A 17,592-nucleotide genomic window follows, 5' to 3' on the forward strand; every position below is an offset into this window, starting at 1 on the left:
AAGGAGAAGAAGAAGGACTAAAGGAGAAGAGAGGAAGAACTAAAGGAGGAGAGGAATAACTAAAGGAGAATAACTAAAGGAGAAGAGGGGAAGAACTAAAGGAGAAGAACTAAAGGAGAAGAACTAAAGGAGAAGAACTAAAGGAGAAGAACTAAAGGAGAATAACTAAAGGAGAGAAGAAGAACTAAAGGAGAAGAGGGGAATAACTAAAGGAGAGAAGAACTAAAGGAGAAGAGGGGAAGAACTAAAGGAGAAGAACTAAAGGAGAAGAACTAAAGGAGAAGAACTAAAGGAGAAGAACTAAAGGAGAAGAACTAAAGGAGAAGAACTAAAGGAGAAGAGGGGAAGAACTAAAGGAGAAGAGAGGAAGAACTAAAGGAGAATAACTAAAGGAGAAGAAGAACTAGAGAAGAGAGGAAGAACTAGAGAAGATGAAGAACAGAAGCATCACACAGAGTAAGGCAGAGAGGCAGATTGGGGCAGAGTAGAAGAACAAGTTTCACTGCAGTAGAGAAGAATCAACCCTTTTATATACATAGTGGATGGAGAGATGATATATTTGATGTAAGCAGTCTATCTGTGTCCAGTATCTGTCTTCACTGTCAAACATGTTCAAGAGTGAAAGGTTGTTCCATGTTTAGCACTATGGCAGAAACAGTCTGACAGCTGCGTCCGCGTTGAACACTCTCTTTATGGCAGAGACCCACACAAACAGAGCCAGAGCAGAGCTGGAGAGTGTAGCTAGCAAATGTTCCCTTTGTAGCTGTAGACAGGCTGTCTCTTATTCCAATTCCAGTATCCTAACGAGGCTTCTCTCTGCTGACAGCCCTATAGGCTACAGCAACACGTACAATGACCTAAACATCAAACAATACTGAATAACCTCTGTCATAAAATAACAAACTACTGAGAGAGAAACAAGATTGGTTGCCATGGTGGTAGCCACTGTTTCCATGGTTTCCATTAACGATCGCCAAAGGCTGATTGACTGTGAACGTGTAAATCAAGCAGGGGTTCCTGTGCGTAAGTCATGCCTCCTTCCTCTGTCAGTTAGGCTGTGTTCCAAAATGACTACTCTCTCTACAAAATAATACAGTGGAGCTACTGAGGAAATCAATGGTGTTAATCTGTGGTACTTTGTCAAGTTATGACCATGTCAGTCAATGCTTCCTCACTTCCAAATCTAGCCATACCAAGCATTCTAGGTAGTTTAATAACGTAAGAGTGTGTGTGTCTGTCGACAACAGACACACAAGGTATGGTGTAGCAGTAAAGCATGTTTGTTGAGGAGAACACAACACAGCTGGTTAAGCATCAATTTAAACGTCTTTCACCTGTGAGATCAGGACAAATTAAATCCATACCTATACAGGGATCAGTCTCTGTGGGAATGACTGTCAGCAGATGGTTCAGAGAGGCCAGGGATGACTGAGCTCTGTGCATGATTATTCATGTCTGTATTTTAAGATTGCATTGGTGCTTGATATGCTTGTGTTCCAGTTCATGATGCCTTTCCAATATAACGTGTGTAACTGTGTCCAAAACACACGAGACAAACCATAGCCACAAATATCAAATGACCATAATAAACAATCAGCATTATTATCATTGTTGTCTTTTAGCTGTGCAAAGACACAAAGAAACACCCATTTTGTGATCCGTCATCACTAAGTAAATGGTCAGAGAGAGTAGGTAGTGAACTGAGATATTACACAGACAGACAGACAGACAGAACGGCAGACAGACAGACAGATAGACAAGAGAACGGCCACAGCTCAGGTCAGGGCCTGAGAGGTCAGCGCAGGGCAGGGGAGGTCAGGGCAGGGCAGGAGAGGTCAGGGCAGGGCAGGCGGTATTTACGGGATTGTTCTCTTTTTAACACAGAAAGGAACACCTTTAAAAAAAAATCATGATAAAAGAATCAAAAAACATCACATCCCAACAATGGCTCCTTTTTCAATTTTTTTTCCTTATCTTCTTTTCGGTTCATTTCTATACTCCATCTACATATTTCCCCTGTTTGCAGTGAGTGATTTCAGAGCGCATCAGTCTCCGCCACACAGCACGCAGCCGCCACACAAACAAACGGGTCAGAAAGAGGTCCATGTTCATAAGGTCAATGTCACCATTAATGTGGCCATCTTTGTAAGGTCTATGAGTGAGTCTCCTGCTCAGCCCCTTGTGCCAAGTCATGTGATCACAGGCCGGAGGCGCTGAGCCCCATGCTGGCGGTGTGGCTCATGCAGGAGAGAGTCTGGACTGTTTCAGGGAAGTCGTGAGTTAGGATGCGTCCGTTCTCTCCTCCACCTCCCCCTCCACCTCCTCCTCCCCCTTCACCTCCTCCTCCACCTTCACCTCCTCCCCCGTTCCTGCTCATTCTGGTCATGGAGGAGCAGTGCATGGCGTCGTTGACGTTCTGCTGCAGATAACAGAGAGAAAAGATGGCAACAGAGTTGGACACCAAGACAAGAGTCACAGCCATGCATACATCCTGTCTATGGGCTCCTAGTAATACTGGTCACCTAAACAGTGGTTAGCCCTACCATGTAAATAGTGTCTATGGGCTCTCAGTAATACTGGTCACCTAAACAGTGGTTAGTCCTACCATGTAAATAGTGTATATGGGCTCTCAGTAATACTGGTCACCTAAACAGTGGTTAGTCCTACCATGTGAATAGTGTCTATGGGCTCTCAGTAATACTGGTCACCTAAACAGAGGTTAGTCCTACCAGGTAAATAGTGTCTATGGGCTCTCAGTAATACTGGTCACCTAAACAGAGGTTAGTCCTACCAGGTAAATAGTGTCTATGGGCTCTCAGTAATACTGGTCACCTAAACAGAGGTTAGTCCTACCAGGTAAATAGTGTACGTATCTCCTGGGGATTTAGACTCTAACAAAGACAAGAGGATAGGCTGGTGTAATATAATGCTAAAATATAACTATCATAGTATTGTAATACAGTAGAATAATATTGTATTATATTATGAGTCTTGTAATCGCTGACGTTTCAACCACAAGGTCTTTGTTGAATCAACAGCCCTCCATTTGATCACCTCCTATCTGATTTCTCTACAGGAATACTGGAATATATTAACAATAATAGTAGTGTGAATGAATGTGTACCTAACTACAGGCATCTATGAACAGGCTAGAAGAAACCAGCATGTCTCTATTATGATGGTAAGTGTTTGGCTGAGAATGTCCCAAGTGGCACCCTATATAGTGCACCCTATTCTCCATATAGTGCACACAATTCCCTATATAGTGCACCCTATTCTCCATATAGTGCACACTATTCCCCATATAGTACCCCCTATTCCCTATATAGTGCACCCTATTCCCTATATAGTGCACCCAATGGGATCCGGTCAAAAGTAGCACACTGTATAGGGTATAGAGTGCCATTTGGGACAGAGACAACGAGCTGATAGCAGTCACAGTGTGTTATCCTTCATTGTCTTTATCTAGCTACTGACTGTTACTGGTGCAGAGCGGTAAACGCTTCTGATAGCCCACACGCATCACACTCCCAATTTGCAGGCAGAGAGGAGAGGGCAGCGATGGTCTCTCTTTGGCCTTATTGCTCTGAGCTACAGCATAATGTAATAAAAGCCAGTGGGGCTGAAAGTGGAGCTAATGACGTGTGTGAGTAGGTGCGTGTGTGTGAGTGTGTCTGTGTGGTGTGAGTAGGTGTGTGTGTGAGTGTGTGTGTGGTGTGAGTGAGTGAGTGGTGTGTGAGTGTATGTGTGAGTGTGGTGTGTGAGTGTGTGTGTGTCTGTGTGGTGTGAGTAGGTGTGTGTGTGTGAGTGTGTGTGTGGTGTGAGTGAGTGAGTGAGTGAGTGAGTGTCTGTGTGTGAGTGTGTGGTGTGTGAGTGTGTGGTGTGAGTGTGTGGTGTGTGTGTGTAGTGTGTGTGTGGTGTGAGTGTGTGTGTGTCTGTGTGGTGTGTGTGTGGTGTGTGAGTGTGTGTGTGTGTGTCTGTGTGGTGTGAGTAGGTGTGTGTGTGTGTGTGTGTGTGGTGTGTGTGCGTGTGGTGTGAGTGTGTGTGGTGTGAGTGAGTGAGTCTGTGTGAGTGTGTGTGTGTGTGTGTGTGTGAGTGTGTGGTGTGAGTGTGTATGAGTGTGTGTGTGTGTGTGTGTGTGTGTGTGTGTGTGTGTGTGTGTGTGTGTGTGTGGTGTGAGTGTGTATGAGTGTGTGTGTATGTGTGTGGTGTGAGTGTGTGTGTGGTGTGAGTGTCGTGTGGTGTGAGTGAGTGGGTGTGTGAGAGTGTGTGTGTGTGAGTGTGGTGTGAGTGTGTGGTGTGAGTGTGTGGTGTGAGTGAGTTTGGTGTGAGTGAGTGTGTGTGTGTGTGAGTGTGGTGTGAGTGAGTGAGTGTGTGGTGTGAGTGAGTGTGTGTGGTGTGAGTGAGTGTGTGTGTGTGTGTGTGAGTGAATGTGTGTGTGTGTGAGTGTGTGGTGTGTGTGTGTGTAGTGTGTGTGGTGTGTGAGTGTGTGTGTGTGTCTGTGTGGTGTGTGTGTGGTGTGTGAGTGTGTGTGTGTGTGTGTGGTGTGAGTAGGTGTGTGTGTGTGAGTGAATGTGTGTGTGTGTGAGTGTGTGGTGTGTGTGTGTGTAGTGTGTGTGGTGTGTGAGTGTGTGTGTGTGTCTGTGTGGTGTGTGTGTGGTGTGTGAGTGTGTGTGTGTCTGTGTGGTGTGAGTTGGTGTGTGTGTGTGTGTGTGTGTGTGGTGTGTGTGTGCATGTGGTGTGAGTGTGTGTGGTGTGAATGAGTGAGTCTGTGTGAGTGTGTGTGTGTGTGTGTGTGTGTGTGTGTGTGTGTGTGTGTGGTGTGAGTGTGTATGAGTGTGTGTGTGTGAGAGTGTGTGGTGTGAGTGTGTATGAGTGTGTGTGTGTGTGGTGTGAGTGTGTGTGTGGTGTGAGTGTCGTGTGGTGTGAGTGAGTGGGTGTGTGAGAGTGTGTGTGTGTGAGTGTGGTGTAAGTGTAAGTGAGTGTGTGGTGTGAGTGTGTGGTGTGAGTGAGTATGTGTGAGTGAGTGTGGTGTGAGTGAGTGTGTGTGTGTGTGAGTGTGGTGTGAGTTCATTACCACATATCAGCCTTTACTTGTAAGCCTGTCCAAACAGCTGATTTGAACGAGAGGTATACCGTAGAATCTATCATCTATCATTTATAATCCTAAATCTATCACCTCTGTTTTTATAATCTCTGTTACAACAGTAGCAACATAGATAGGATGCTACTACAATGACCTGCACTACAACACATAGATTCAGCATAGGAGGGAGGAGAGAGGGAGGGAGGAGGGGAGAGGAGTGAGGCAGGGGAGAGGAGGGAGAGAGGAGAGGCGAGGAGAGGAGGGAGGGAGGGGGAGAGGAGAGAAGCAGAGGGAGGAGAGAGTATGGAGGAGAGGAGGGAAGGGGGGAGGGAGAGTAGGGAGGAGAGGAGAGGACGGATGGAGGAGGGGAGATGAGGGAGGGAGAGAGGGAGGGGCATAGATATGATTCTACTGCAATGGACCTGCACTACAACACATAGAGTCAGCAGAGGAGGGAGGAGGGGAGAAGAGAGGAGGGAGAGTAGGGAGGAGAGGAGGGAAGAGGATGGAGGGGGGAGGGAAGGAAGAGGAGCGAGAGGGAAAGACGGAGGGAGGGAGAGGAGAGTAGCGAGAGAACGGAGGGGAGGGAGGGACATAGATATGATTCTACTACAACAGAGCTGCGCAAAACAAATAAAGTGTCAGCTGAGGAGAGATGAGGGGGAGGAGAGGAGGGAATGATAGGAGGGATGAGGGGGGAGGAGGGAGGGAGGAGAGGAGGAAGGAGAGGAGGGAGGAGAGAGGAGGGAGGAGAGGAGGAAGGAGAGGATGGGGGGAGGAGAGAGGAGGGAGGGAGGAGAGGAGGAAGGAGAGGAGGGAGGGAGGGAGGAGAGAGGAGGGAGGGAGGGAGGAGAGGAGGGAGAGGAGAGAGGAGGGAGGAGAGGAGGGAGGAGAGAGGAGGGAGGAAGGAGAGAGGGGGGAGGAGAGGAGGGAGGGAGGAGAGAGGAGGGAGGGAGAGTAGGGAGGAGAGGAGGGAGGGAGGGAGGGAGAGTAGGGAGAGAGGAGGGAGAGTAGGGAGGACAGGAGGGAGGGAGGGAGGGAGGGAGGGAGGGAGGGAGGGAGGGAGGGAGGGAGGGAGGGAGGAGGGAGGGAGGGAGGGAGGGAGGGAGGGAGGGAGGGAGGGAGGAGGGAGGGAGGGAGGGAGGGAGGGAGGGAGGGAGGAGATGAGGGGTGAGAAGAGGGAATGAGAGAGGAGGGAGGGAGGAGAGGAGGAAGGAGAGGAGGAAGGGAGGAGAGAGGAGGGAGGAGAGTGGGGAGGAGAGGAGGGAGGAGGAGAGAGGAGGGAGGGAGAGTAGGGAGGAGAGGAGGGAGGGAGGGAGAGGAGGGAGAGAGGAGGGAGAGTAGGGAGGAGAGGAGGGAGGGAGGGAGGGGGGAGAGTAGGGAGGAGAGGAGGAAGGGAGGAGAGAGGAGGAGGGGACAGTAGGGAGAGAGGAGAGAGAGTAGGGAGGAGAGGAGGGAGGGAGGGAGGGAGGGGAGAGTAGGGAGGAGAGGAGGGAGGGAGGGAGGGAGGGTAGAGTAGGGAGGAGAGGAGGGAGGGAGGAGAGAGGATAGGGAAGAGGGGAGACAGATGGAGAGAGAGGAGGAGTGAGGGACATAGATAGGATGCTGCTACAATGGACCTGCATTACAAAACATAGAGTCAGCGAGGAGAGGAGGGAGGGAGAGGAGGAGGGAGGGAGGAAGGAGGGGAGAGGGTGGGAGGAGTGGGAGGGAGGAAGGAGGGGGGGATGGGGAGGAGGGGGGGTAGGGAGGAGAGGAGGGAAGGAGTGGAGGGAGGGAGGAGAGGAGGGAAGGAGGGAGGAGGGGAGAGGAAGAGAGGGATGGGAGAGGAGAGTAGGGAGGAGATGAGGAAAGGAAGAGGGAGGGAGGGAGGGAGGGAGGGAGGGAGGGAGGGAGGGAGGGAGGGAGGGAGGGAGGGAGGGAGGGAGGGAGGGAGGGAGGGAGGGAGGGAGGGAGGGAGGGAGGGAGGGAGGGAGGGAAGAGAGAGGGAAGATGGGGGAGAGGAGAGATGGAGAGTAGGGGGGAGAGGAGAGGAGAGGAGGGGAAATGAGCGAGGGAGGGGAGAGGAGTGAGGAACATAGATAGGATGCTACTACAATGGACCTGCACTACAAGACATAGTCAGCAGACGAGGGAGGAGGGGAGAGGAGGGAAGGAGAGGGAGGGGAGAGGAGGTAAAGTAGGGAGGGGAGAGGAGGGAGAGTAGGGAGGGGAGGAGGGAAGGAGTGGAGGGAGGGAGGAGGAGGGGTGGAAAGGAGAGGGAGGGCGATGGTGAAGTAAAGAGAGACAGATTAAGGGACAGAGACAGGTAGAGAGAAAGAGATAGACAGAGGGAAAAGGGTAAAGAGGGAGGTATAAAGGTAGAGCGTTTGCGTTGTGGTTGAGACGTAGTGAGGTGCTACAGGTGGGTCTACTGTGATCACACGGTTAGATGGCTGGAGGGAGGGAGGGAGGGGTGAGGAAGAGGCAGATGATATCAACATCATCAATCATCATCATCATGGTATCACAGTTTCCTACCCCGTGTCCTCTGTTCTCTCTCTTATATCTTAACAGTGTTGTTGGAGTACAGGCCGTAGCTCTGCAGCTCTGTGTAAGGAGCGGTAGCGCCCCCTGTGTCTAAGGCTGAGCACTGAAAGGTCTGAGCGGCGGATGCGGCGGCGGCTCGCGCGGTGGACACCTTCATTCTCTGAGACTCGGTTCGCGACTTGTAGCAGAACTCCACCAACGCCACCAGCATGGCCAGGCCCAGCCCTCCAATCAGAATGTAGAAAACTCCGGCCACGTTGCTCAGGCTCAACGCACTTGTCTTATCCTGGGGGGGAGAGACGGGGTAAGAAGGAGAGAGGGGAGGACACACATACACACACACGCACATGCACACACACCTTACACACACACATTACACACACACACACATTGTACACTGTACACACATTACACACACATTACATAGACACACATTACACACACACAATGACACCATGCATAGAAAACATGTAAAACACACAGAAACAGCATGCACAGAGCCAAGGAAATGTGGTACACACGCGCACAGACACACACACACACACACACGTGCACACACACAGACACACACACACACACACACACACAGACAGACAGACACAATTGTGCCCTGCTTAGTTAACTAACCCAAACCCTGCTTAGTTAACTAACCCAAACCCTGCTTAGTTAACTAACCCAAACACTGCTTAGTTAACTAACCCAAACCCTGCTTAGTTAACTAACCCAAACCCTGCTTAGTTAACTAACCCAAAACCTGCTTAGTTAACTAACCCAAACCCTGCTTAGTTAACTAACCCAAACCCTACCTTAGTTAACTAACCCAAACCCTGCTTAGTTAACTAACCCAAACCCTGCTTAGTTAACTAACCCAAACCCTGCTTAGTTAACTAACCCAAACCCTGCTTAGTTAACTAACCCAAACCCTGCTTAGTTAACTTACCCAAAGGAAATACAGGCAGACAAGATAATATTCACTAAACAACGCGTGCAACTTCACACTACTAATATAACACACTGGCTTCATTAAGACACTAAGTTGACATAGTAAATAACCCACTCACTCCGTACTCAGACACAGATAATACGTGAAGAGCTAGTCGAACGTTATATTCATTGCCTTTCTTTATTTCTGAGGGGGTTTAGATAAAGTGCATTTTTCATGACAATAAAACTTGAGTCAAATCCTCAAAAGATCCATGCATCCATGCAGCATTAAGTTAACAGGCAGAGTCTAAATGCACATTAACCCACATATTGTGGGGTGGCCCGTTATCATGTTGTTCTACAGTATATATCCATCTCGAATATTATAGTATATTGAGTTTGAGTTAATTTTTATTTTTTACAGGGACAGTGCACATTAATCAACATTTCTTTTATACATATGTATATGTATTCTCTACTTCTAACAGATAAACTCTAGTTATCATGCTGGGGTTGTGGGTTAAGGAGGGTTGAGGCCGCTGCTTCATTCTCAGTGGTGAGAAACCATGCTGGTCAAGACAATCAGATCATTATCAAACTCCCTGATTCTGCTTTAGGGTTATGCAGGGTGTAGGGGGTTGCTAGCCTCGCGATACAGCTTGATATTGCAAGCTTAATCATTTAATTTATTGTATGCTCGGAAGCTCAATCTGGCTGGCAAGACTAACGAGTTGCTAGGCTGAACAGGAGCAGGCTGGCACGCGAGGCTAAGGGGTTGCTAGGCTAAACAGGATCAGGCTGGCATGCGAGGCTAAGGGGTTGCTAGGCTGAACAGGATCAGGCTGGCACGCGAGGCTAAGGGGTTGCTAGGCTGAACAGGATCAGGCTGGCACGCGAGGCTAAGGGGTTGCTAGGCTGAACAGGATCAGGCTGGCACGCGAGGCTAAGGGGTTGCTAGGCTAAATAGTATCTGTAGGTTTTATAGGTTTTGGGTGGGGTGCACCTCTCCCACTGGAGAGGGTAGAGCAAGACCAGGCAGGCTGGTGTGGAGAAGTGTTTCAGGGCCAGGCAACAAGAGGTGCATTGGATCCATGGGGGTCACATCCACAGACAGAGAAGGAGCCAAGGGCATGTTAGGAGCCAAGGGTCAGGGGTTAGGAGTGGTCTGAGCCCTTCACAGGGTCCATCATTTAAATCAAAATCACACTCTATCTCTCTCTCGCCACACTGACATCCAGGCTGCATCCTAAATGGCATCCTAAGTGAACTGTATAGAGAATTAAGTTGCCATTTCAGACACAACTCAGTCCCATCGTGGAGCCTTAGGGTGCTGTTCTTTGTTTTGTTCTCTGTCTGCTTTAAGAGACCACTTTGCTGACAACAGCTACAGTGCATTGGGAAAGTATTCAGAACTCTTGACGTTTTCCACACTTTGTTACGCTACAGCCTTATTCTAAAATTGATTAAATCTTTTTTTCCCTCATCAATCGACACATAATACCCCATAATGACAAAGCAAAAACTTAAATATTGCATTTACATAAGTATTCAGATCTTTTACTCAGTACTTTCTTGATGCACCTTTGACAGCGATTACAGCCTCGAGTCTTCTTGCATATGACGCTAAAAGCTTGGCACACCTGCATTTGGGGAGTTTCGTCCATTCTTCTCTGCAGATCTTCTCAAGTTCTGTCAGGTTGGATGGGGAGCGTTGCTGCACAGCTATTTTCAGGTCTTTCCAGAGATGTTCGATCGGGTTCAAGTCCGGGCTCTGGCAGGGCCACTCAAGGACATTCAGAGACCTACCCTGAAGCCACGTCTGCGCTGTCTTGGCTGTGTGCTTAGGGCCATTGTCCTGTTGGAAGGTGAACCTTCGCCCCAGTCTGAGGTCCTGAGCGCTCTGGAGCAGGTTTTCATCAAGGATCTCTCTGTACTTTGCTCCGTTCATCTTTCCCTCGATCCTGACTAGTCTCCCAGTCCCTGCCGCTGAAAAACATCCCACAGTATGATGCTGCCACCACCATGCTTCACCGTGGGGATGGTGCCAGGTTTCCTCCAGATGTGACGCTTGGCAATCAGTCCACAGGGTTCTTGGTTTCATCAGACCAGAGAATCTTGTTTCTCATGGTCTGAGTCCTTTAGGTGCCTTTTGGCAAACATGTTGCATTTTATTTTGCTTCTGTCTGGCCACTCACTCTACCATAAAGACATGATTGGTGGAGTGCTGTAGAGATGGTTGTCCTTCTGGAAGGTTCTCCCATCTCCACAGAGGAACTCTGGAGCTCTGTCAGAGTGACCATCACCTCCCTGACCAAGGCCCTTCTCCCCCGATTGCTCAGTTTGGCCGGGCGGCCAGCTCTAGGAAGAGTCTTGGTGGTTCCAAACTTCTTCCATTTAAGAATGATGGAGGCCAATCTGTTCTTGCTACCTTCCCCAGATCTGTGCATCGACACAATCCTGTCTCGGAACTCTACGGACAATTCCTTCGACCTCATGGCTTGGTTTTTGCTCTGACATGCACTGTCAACTGTGGGACCTTCCATAGACAGATGTGTGCCTTTCCAAATAATGTGCAATCAATTGAATTTACCACAGGTGGACTCCAATCAAGTTGTAGAAACATCTCAAGGATGATCAATGGAAACAGGATGCACATGAGCTTAATTTGGAGTCTCATATCAAAGGGTCTGAATACTTATGTAAAGGTTTTTATTGTTAATACATTTGCACAAATTTCTAAAAACCTGTTTTCACTTTGTCATTATGGGGTATTGTGTGTAGATTGATGAGGGGAAATGAAATTTCATAAATTTTAGTATAAGGCTGTAACATAACATAATGTGGAATAAAGTGAAGGGGTCTGAATACTTTCTGAATGTGCTAATCTCTGTATGAGAGAGAGAGGGAGAGAGAGGGAGAGAGAGAGGGTGAGAGAGAGAGGGAGAGAGAGGGAGGGAGAGAGAGAGGGAGAGAGAGGGGGAGCGAGAGGGAGAGGGAGAGAGAGAGAGAGAGAGGGAGAGAGAGAGGGAGAGAGAGAGGGAGAGAGAGGCACAATTAGACCCAACCAAATCATGAGAAAACAAAAAGATAACTACTTAACACATTGGAAAGAATTAACAAAAAAACTGAGCAAACTAGAATGCTATTTGGCCCTACACAGAGAGTACACAGCGGCAGAATACCTGACCACTGTGACTGACCCAAAATTAAGGAAAGCCTTGACTATGTACAGACTCAGTGAGCATAGCCTTGCTATTGAGAAAGGCCGCCGTAGGCAGACATGGCTCTCAAGAGAAGACAGGCTATGTGCTCACTGCCCACAAAATGAGGTGGAAACTGAGCTGCACTTCCTAACCTCCTGCCCAATGTATGACCATATTAGAGAGACATATTTCCCTCAGATTACACAGATCCACAAAGAATTCGAAAACAAATCCAATTTTGAAAAACTCCCATATCTACTGGGTGAAATTCCACAGTGTGCCATCACAGCAGCAAGATTTGTGACCTGTTGCCACGAGAAAAGGGCAACCAGTGAAGAACAAACACCATTGTAAATACAACCCATATTTATGCTTATTTATTTTATCTTGTGTCCTTTAGCCATTTGTACATTGTTAGAACACTGTATATATATATAATATGACATTTGTAATGTCTTTACTGTTTTGAAACTTCTGTATGTGTAATGTTTACTGTTAATTTTTGTTGTTTTTCACTTTATATATTCACTTTGTATGTTGTCTACCTCACTTGCTTTGGCAATGTTAACACATGTTTCCCATGCCAATAAAGCCCTTGAATTGAATTGAATTGAATTGAGAGGGAGAGGGAGAGAGGGAGGGAGAGAGAGAGAGAGAGAGAGAGAGAGGGAGGGAGAGTGAGAGAGAGAGAGAGGAGAGAGAGAGAGAGAGAGAGAGAGAGAGAGAGAGAGAGAGAGGAGAGAGAGAGAGAGAGAGAGAGAGAGAGAGAGGGAGAGAGACAATCTCAGCCATTATACTAATGAGTACCAGTGGCATGTTTAAGAGAGATAGAGCAAAAGTTTGAGATATAAGGGCTGGTCTGGGAACAGACCTTACAGGGCTTTTGTAGTTTCAGACTGGTTTTGGATCAGAGGTTTTTGAGGAGGTTGTAAGGAGTGTTTGGGGGCTAGGACTGGTCTAGGATCAGGAGTTTGAGGACTGAGTTATAGTGTGTGACTGACCTTGCGTCCGGAGTCGTTGCTGCCACACTCTCCTTTATCGTACCACCATTTGTTCTTTAGTTTGTCTAAGACGGCCTGCTCATTGAGCTTCAACATGGCTAGGTTTACCGGGATCCTGCATGTACACCACACCACACCCAGGACAGGGCAGGGCCATAACATAAATAACATAGCATAACATATGTTATCTTATGTCAGTCATTCAGAACATGTCCAATCATATACCACATCTACGCATCAAGGCTTTCTGCACTTTAGCTGTGTCAGTGGTTAGTAGTCTGAACCCTCACACACACACACACACACACACACACACACACACACACACACACACACACACACACACACACACACACACACACACACACACACACACACACACACACACACGTTCACTCACAGGCAAGTACATAAAGTATACATCAACATCATTGGCAACACACACATGTACATCAGAGTCAAAGTGATATGTGTTTATTCTCCATCTCTCCCTACTGTACTGTACGGGAGTAGATGTGTATTACAGTATCACTTTGGGTAACCGGCACACCAGCTGTGAACCCTCTGTTACGGAACACAACACGTCAGAAAAGATTCTGATTCTGGAGTCTATTCCCCTTTAAAAGCTGTAGGAGCATCTAGGTAGTAGGAGATGCTTGGGGACAAAGACACAAACAAACCCAATTCTGCTGTTTGTGTGGAGTCTTCAGTGTATCAGCTCTACAGGGATCCCAGACATGAATAAAAGACAACCCTTACTTATTCATGAGAACAGGGTAAGGGGTGGGGCTACTAAAATACAAACTGTGCTAATTCCAGACACCCTCTTCCCGGACATACTACAGTAGTTTATGTTGGCTAGGGAGAGAGTATAATGTTAAGTTGGCCCCTTTACACAGAGTTGAAGCACTTGTTACCCTGCGTGTTGAAGTCGGGGCCATAGAACTATCCATGGCTTGGGAGAGATACAATATCATGTCTCTCTTGTGTTTTACAGAGTTGTCAGGAAGTGTTTCCATCCAGAGTGTCTGAGCAGCTTTTTGATTGGCCAGTTACCCCCCTGGTGGTTCAGCGTGGTTGGTTGAAACAGGGTTCTGACCTTGGAGTCCCCGCCCCCGCTGCCACACTCTCCCTTGTCGTACCACCATTTGTTTTTCAGTTTGTCCAACAGGCCTTGCTCGTTGAGTTTTAACACGGCCAGGTTAACAGGGTTTCTGTAGAACGATAATAGATACAATCAGAATCAGTTTTGCTGGGTTAGGAAATACTAAAAAAAGGTATTTTATGGACAGGTATATAAAGTTATATTTGTCTCTAGATGATCATGTCCTTTGTGTTTCCACTATGTGGATATGTCTTGCTATGGAAACGGAGAACTACAGAAAGGTCGAGTAGATGAGGCGACAGAGTGCTTGGTGGATGGTTAGAGGTCGAGTAGATGAAGCTGCAGAGTGCTTTGTGGATGGTTAGAGGTTAGAGGTCAAGTAGATGAAGCTGCAGAGTGCTTTGTGGATGGTTAGAGGTTAGAGGTCAAGTAGATGAAGCTGCAGAGTGCTTCGAGGATGGTTAGAGGTCAAGTAGATGAAACAGCAGAGTGCTTGGTGGATGGTTATAGGTTAGAGGTTGAGTAGATGAAGCAGCAGAGTGCTTGGCGGTGGGTTAGAGGTCGAGTAGATGAAGCAGCAGAGTGCTTGGCGGTGGGTTAGAGGTCGAGTAGATGAAGCAGCAGAGTGCTTGGTGGATGGTTAGAGGTTAGAGGTCGAGTAGATGAAGCAGCAGAGTGCTTGGTGGTGGGTTAGAGGTTAGAGGTCGAGTAGATGAAGCAGCAGAGTGCTTGGTGGATGGTTAGAGGTTAGAGGTCGAGTAGATGAAGCAGCAGAGTGCTTGGTGGATGGTTAAAGGTTAGAGGTCAAGTAGATGAAGCAGCAGAGTGCTTGGTGGATGGTTAGAGGTCAAGTAGATGAAGCTGCAGAGTGCTTGGTGGTGGGTTAGAGGTTAGAGGTCGAGTAGATGAAGCAGCAGAGTGCTTGGTGGATGGTTAGAGGTTAAAGGTCGAGTAGATGAAGCAGTAGAGTGCTTGGTGGATGGTTAGAGGTTAAAGGTCGAGTAGATGAAGCAGCAGAGTGCTTGGTGGATGGTTAGAGGTCGAGGAGATGAAGCAGGTAGAGTGCTTGGTGGATGGTTAGAGGTTAGAGGTCGAGTAGATGAAGCAGCAGAGTGCTTGGTGGATGGTTAGAGGTTAAAGGTCGAGTAGATGAAGCAGCAGAGTGCTTGGTGGTGGGTTAAAAGAGGAGTGGGTTTTCCCAACAAACCACAACAGTACACATCAGGGATGAAGCTATGACAAGGTCAAAACACAACAACAGTCTTCAGGGTAACAACAGTTGAGATCCTGTGAAATTAAGAGCTGTTAATGTAGCAATTCTGAAAGATGAATTCAATCAAACTGGCATCATATTTCATATTGACTGTACTAAAATAATACTGCAGAATGGTTTCAGACACTGTGAGAATAGGTAGACGCTTCCTGACTCAGAACGTGTCCTGTGTGAGAACAACAGTGTCACCAGGCAGCACCTCTAAGGCACATTTGATTGAACAGAGCCCTTAGTAAACCAAAAAGGGGGTGTTCACTAATTTCTGATTTGGACAGAGAATAATTAAACAACTGAAAAATGGAAAGGCTTGATTTACCCACATCTTAAGTGTCTAGCCAGAACAATGGGATCTCAATGAATGAAAGAGACCATTCAGTCTGAAATTGTCTCAGACTCTCTTACAAAACATTATCTGAGTAATGAACCCCATCGTCTCTGTCAGTATCAGACATCTGTGAATACCACCGACCACGCTCAGTGTGTGTGTGATCTTAGGCTGCTGGGGGCAGAAAGGAGGGGTTAGGAGTGTATGTGTGTTCCATGTCTGTGTGTGTGTGTGTGTGTGTGTGTGTGTGTGTGTGTGTGTGTGTGTGTGTGTGTGTGTGTGTGTGTGTGTGTGTGTGCATGTCTGTGTGTGTGTGAGAGAGAATGAGTGAGAGAAAGAAATGGATTGTGAGAAAGGACCTTTGCTGTGTGCATGCAGCCTACAGAGACAGTCCACAAAATTATTATTCTAAGACACTAAATGAAATCTCCCCATAGGAGACTTCTCATTAAAATACATGGAGATTAGGACCCCTCCAAGCTCTTTCTGGAACAGAATATATGGAGATGAGGACCCCTTCCAAGCCCTTTCTGGAACAGAATACATGGAGATGAGGACCCCCCGAGCCCTTTCTGGAACAGAATACATGGAGATGATTAGGACCCCTCCAAGCCCTTTCTGGAACAGAATACATGGAGATGAGGACCCCCCGAGCCCTTTCTGGAACAGAATACATGGAGATGAGGACCCTCCAAGCCCTTTCTGGAACAGAATACATGGAGATGAGGACCCTCCAAGCCCTTTCTGGAACAGAATACATGGAGATGAGGACCCTCCAAGCCCTTTCTGGAACAGAATACATGGAGATGAGGACCCTCCAAGCCCTTTCTGGAACAGAATACATGGAGATGATTAGGACCCCTCCAAGCCCTTTCTGGAACAGAATACATGGAGATGATTAGGACCCCTCCAAGACCTTTCTGGAACAGAATACATGGAGATGATTAGGACCCCTCCAATACCTTTCTGGAACAGAATACATGGAGATGAGGACCCCTCCAAGCCCTTTCTGGAACAGAATACATGGAGATGATTAGGACCCCTCCAAGACCTTTCTGGAACAGAATACATGGAGATGATTAGGACCCCTCCAAGACCTTTCTGGAACAGAATACATGGAGATGATTAGGACCCCTCCAAGACCTTTCTGGAACAGAATACATGGAGATGAGGACCCCTCCAAGCCCTTTCTGGAACAGAATACATGGAGATGAGGACCCTCCAAGCCCTTTCTGGAACAGAATGCATGGAGATTAGGACCCTCCAAGCCCTTTCTGGAACAAAATACATGGAGATGATTAGGACCCCTCCAAGCCCTTTCTGGAACAGAATACATGGAGATGAGGACCCCCCAAGCCCTTTCTGGAACAGAATACATGGAGATTAGGACCCCCCAAGCCCTTTCTGGAACAGAATACATGGAGATGAGGACCCCCAAGCCCTTTCTGGAACAGAATACATGGAGATTAGGACCCTCCAAGCCCTTTCTGGAACAAAATACATGGAGATGATTGGGACCCCTCCAAGCCCTTTCTGGAACAGAATACATGGAGATGAGGACCCCCCAAGCCCTTTCTGGAACAGAATACATGGAGATTAGGACCCTCCAAGCCCTTTCTGGAACAGAATACATGGAGATGAGGACCCCCCAAGCCCTTTCTGGAACAGAATACATGGAGATTAGGACCCTCCAAGCCCTTTCTGGAACAGAATACATGGAGATGATTAGGACCCCTCCAAGCCCTTTCTGGAACAGAATACATGGAGATGAGGACCCCCCAAGCCATTTCTGGAACAGAATACATGGAGATGATTAGGACACCTCCAAGCCCTTTCTGGAACAGAATACATGGAGATGATGAGGACCCCCCCAAGCCCTTTCTGGAACAGAATACATGGCGATGAGGACCCCCCCAAGCCCTTTCTGGAACAGAGTACATGGAGATTAGGACCCCTCCAAGCCCTTTCTGGAACAGAATACATACAGTGGGGCAAAAAAAGTATTTAGTCAGCCACCAATTGTTCTCCCACTTAAAAAGATGAGGGAGGCCTGTCATTTTCATCATAGGTACACTTCAACTATGACAGACAAAATGAAAAAAATTAAAATCCAGAAAATCACATTGTAGGATTTTTTATTTATTTA

The 17,592-nt window shown here is 47.7% G+C and overlaps 1 protein-coding gene across 3 annotated transcripts in view; it reads right to left on the minus strand.

The window, feature by feature from the left end:
* Positions 1 to 279: 279 nt before the first annotated feature.
* The window catches only part of LOC109878954 (glutamate receptor 1-like), a 177,483-nt gene continuing 160,170 nt past the window's right edge, over positions 280 to 17,592 (minus strand). The window contains exons 14-16 of one of the 3 annotated variants that reach the window (XM_031789727.1): positions 13,843 to 13,957; positions 7,767 to 7,901; positions 280 to 2,419 (exon numbers count right to left, since the gene is read on the minus strand). In XM_031789727.1, coding sequence (XP_031645587.1) covers positions 2,198 to 2,419; positions 7,767 to 7,901; positions 13,843 to 13,957 — 472 coding nt within the window. In that variant the 3' untranslated portion in view covers positions 280 to 2,197. Of the gene's footprint in view, positions 2,420 to 7,606; positions 7,902 to 12,743; positions 12,859 to 13,842; positions 13,958 to 17,592 lie in introns of all 3 variants that reach the window. The other 2 variants (XM_031789729.1, XM_031789728.1) reach the window with 2 other exon arrangements.

The sequence above is a fragment of the Oncorhynchus kisutch genome, linkage group LG15 (genome assembly GCF_002021735.2).
Source record: "Oncorhynchus kisutch isolate 150728-3 linkage group LG15, Okis_V2, whole genome shotgun sequence".
Classification (NCBI taxonomy): domain Eukaryota; kingdom Metazoa; phylum Chordata; class Actinopteri; order Salmoniformes; family Salmonidae; genus Oncorhynchus; species Oncorhynchus kisutch.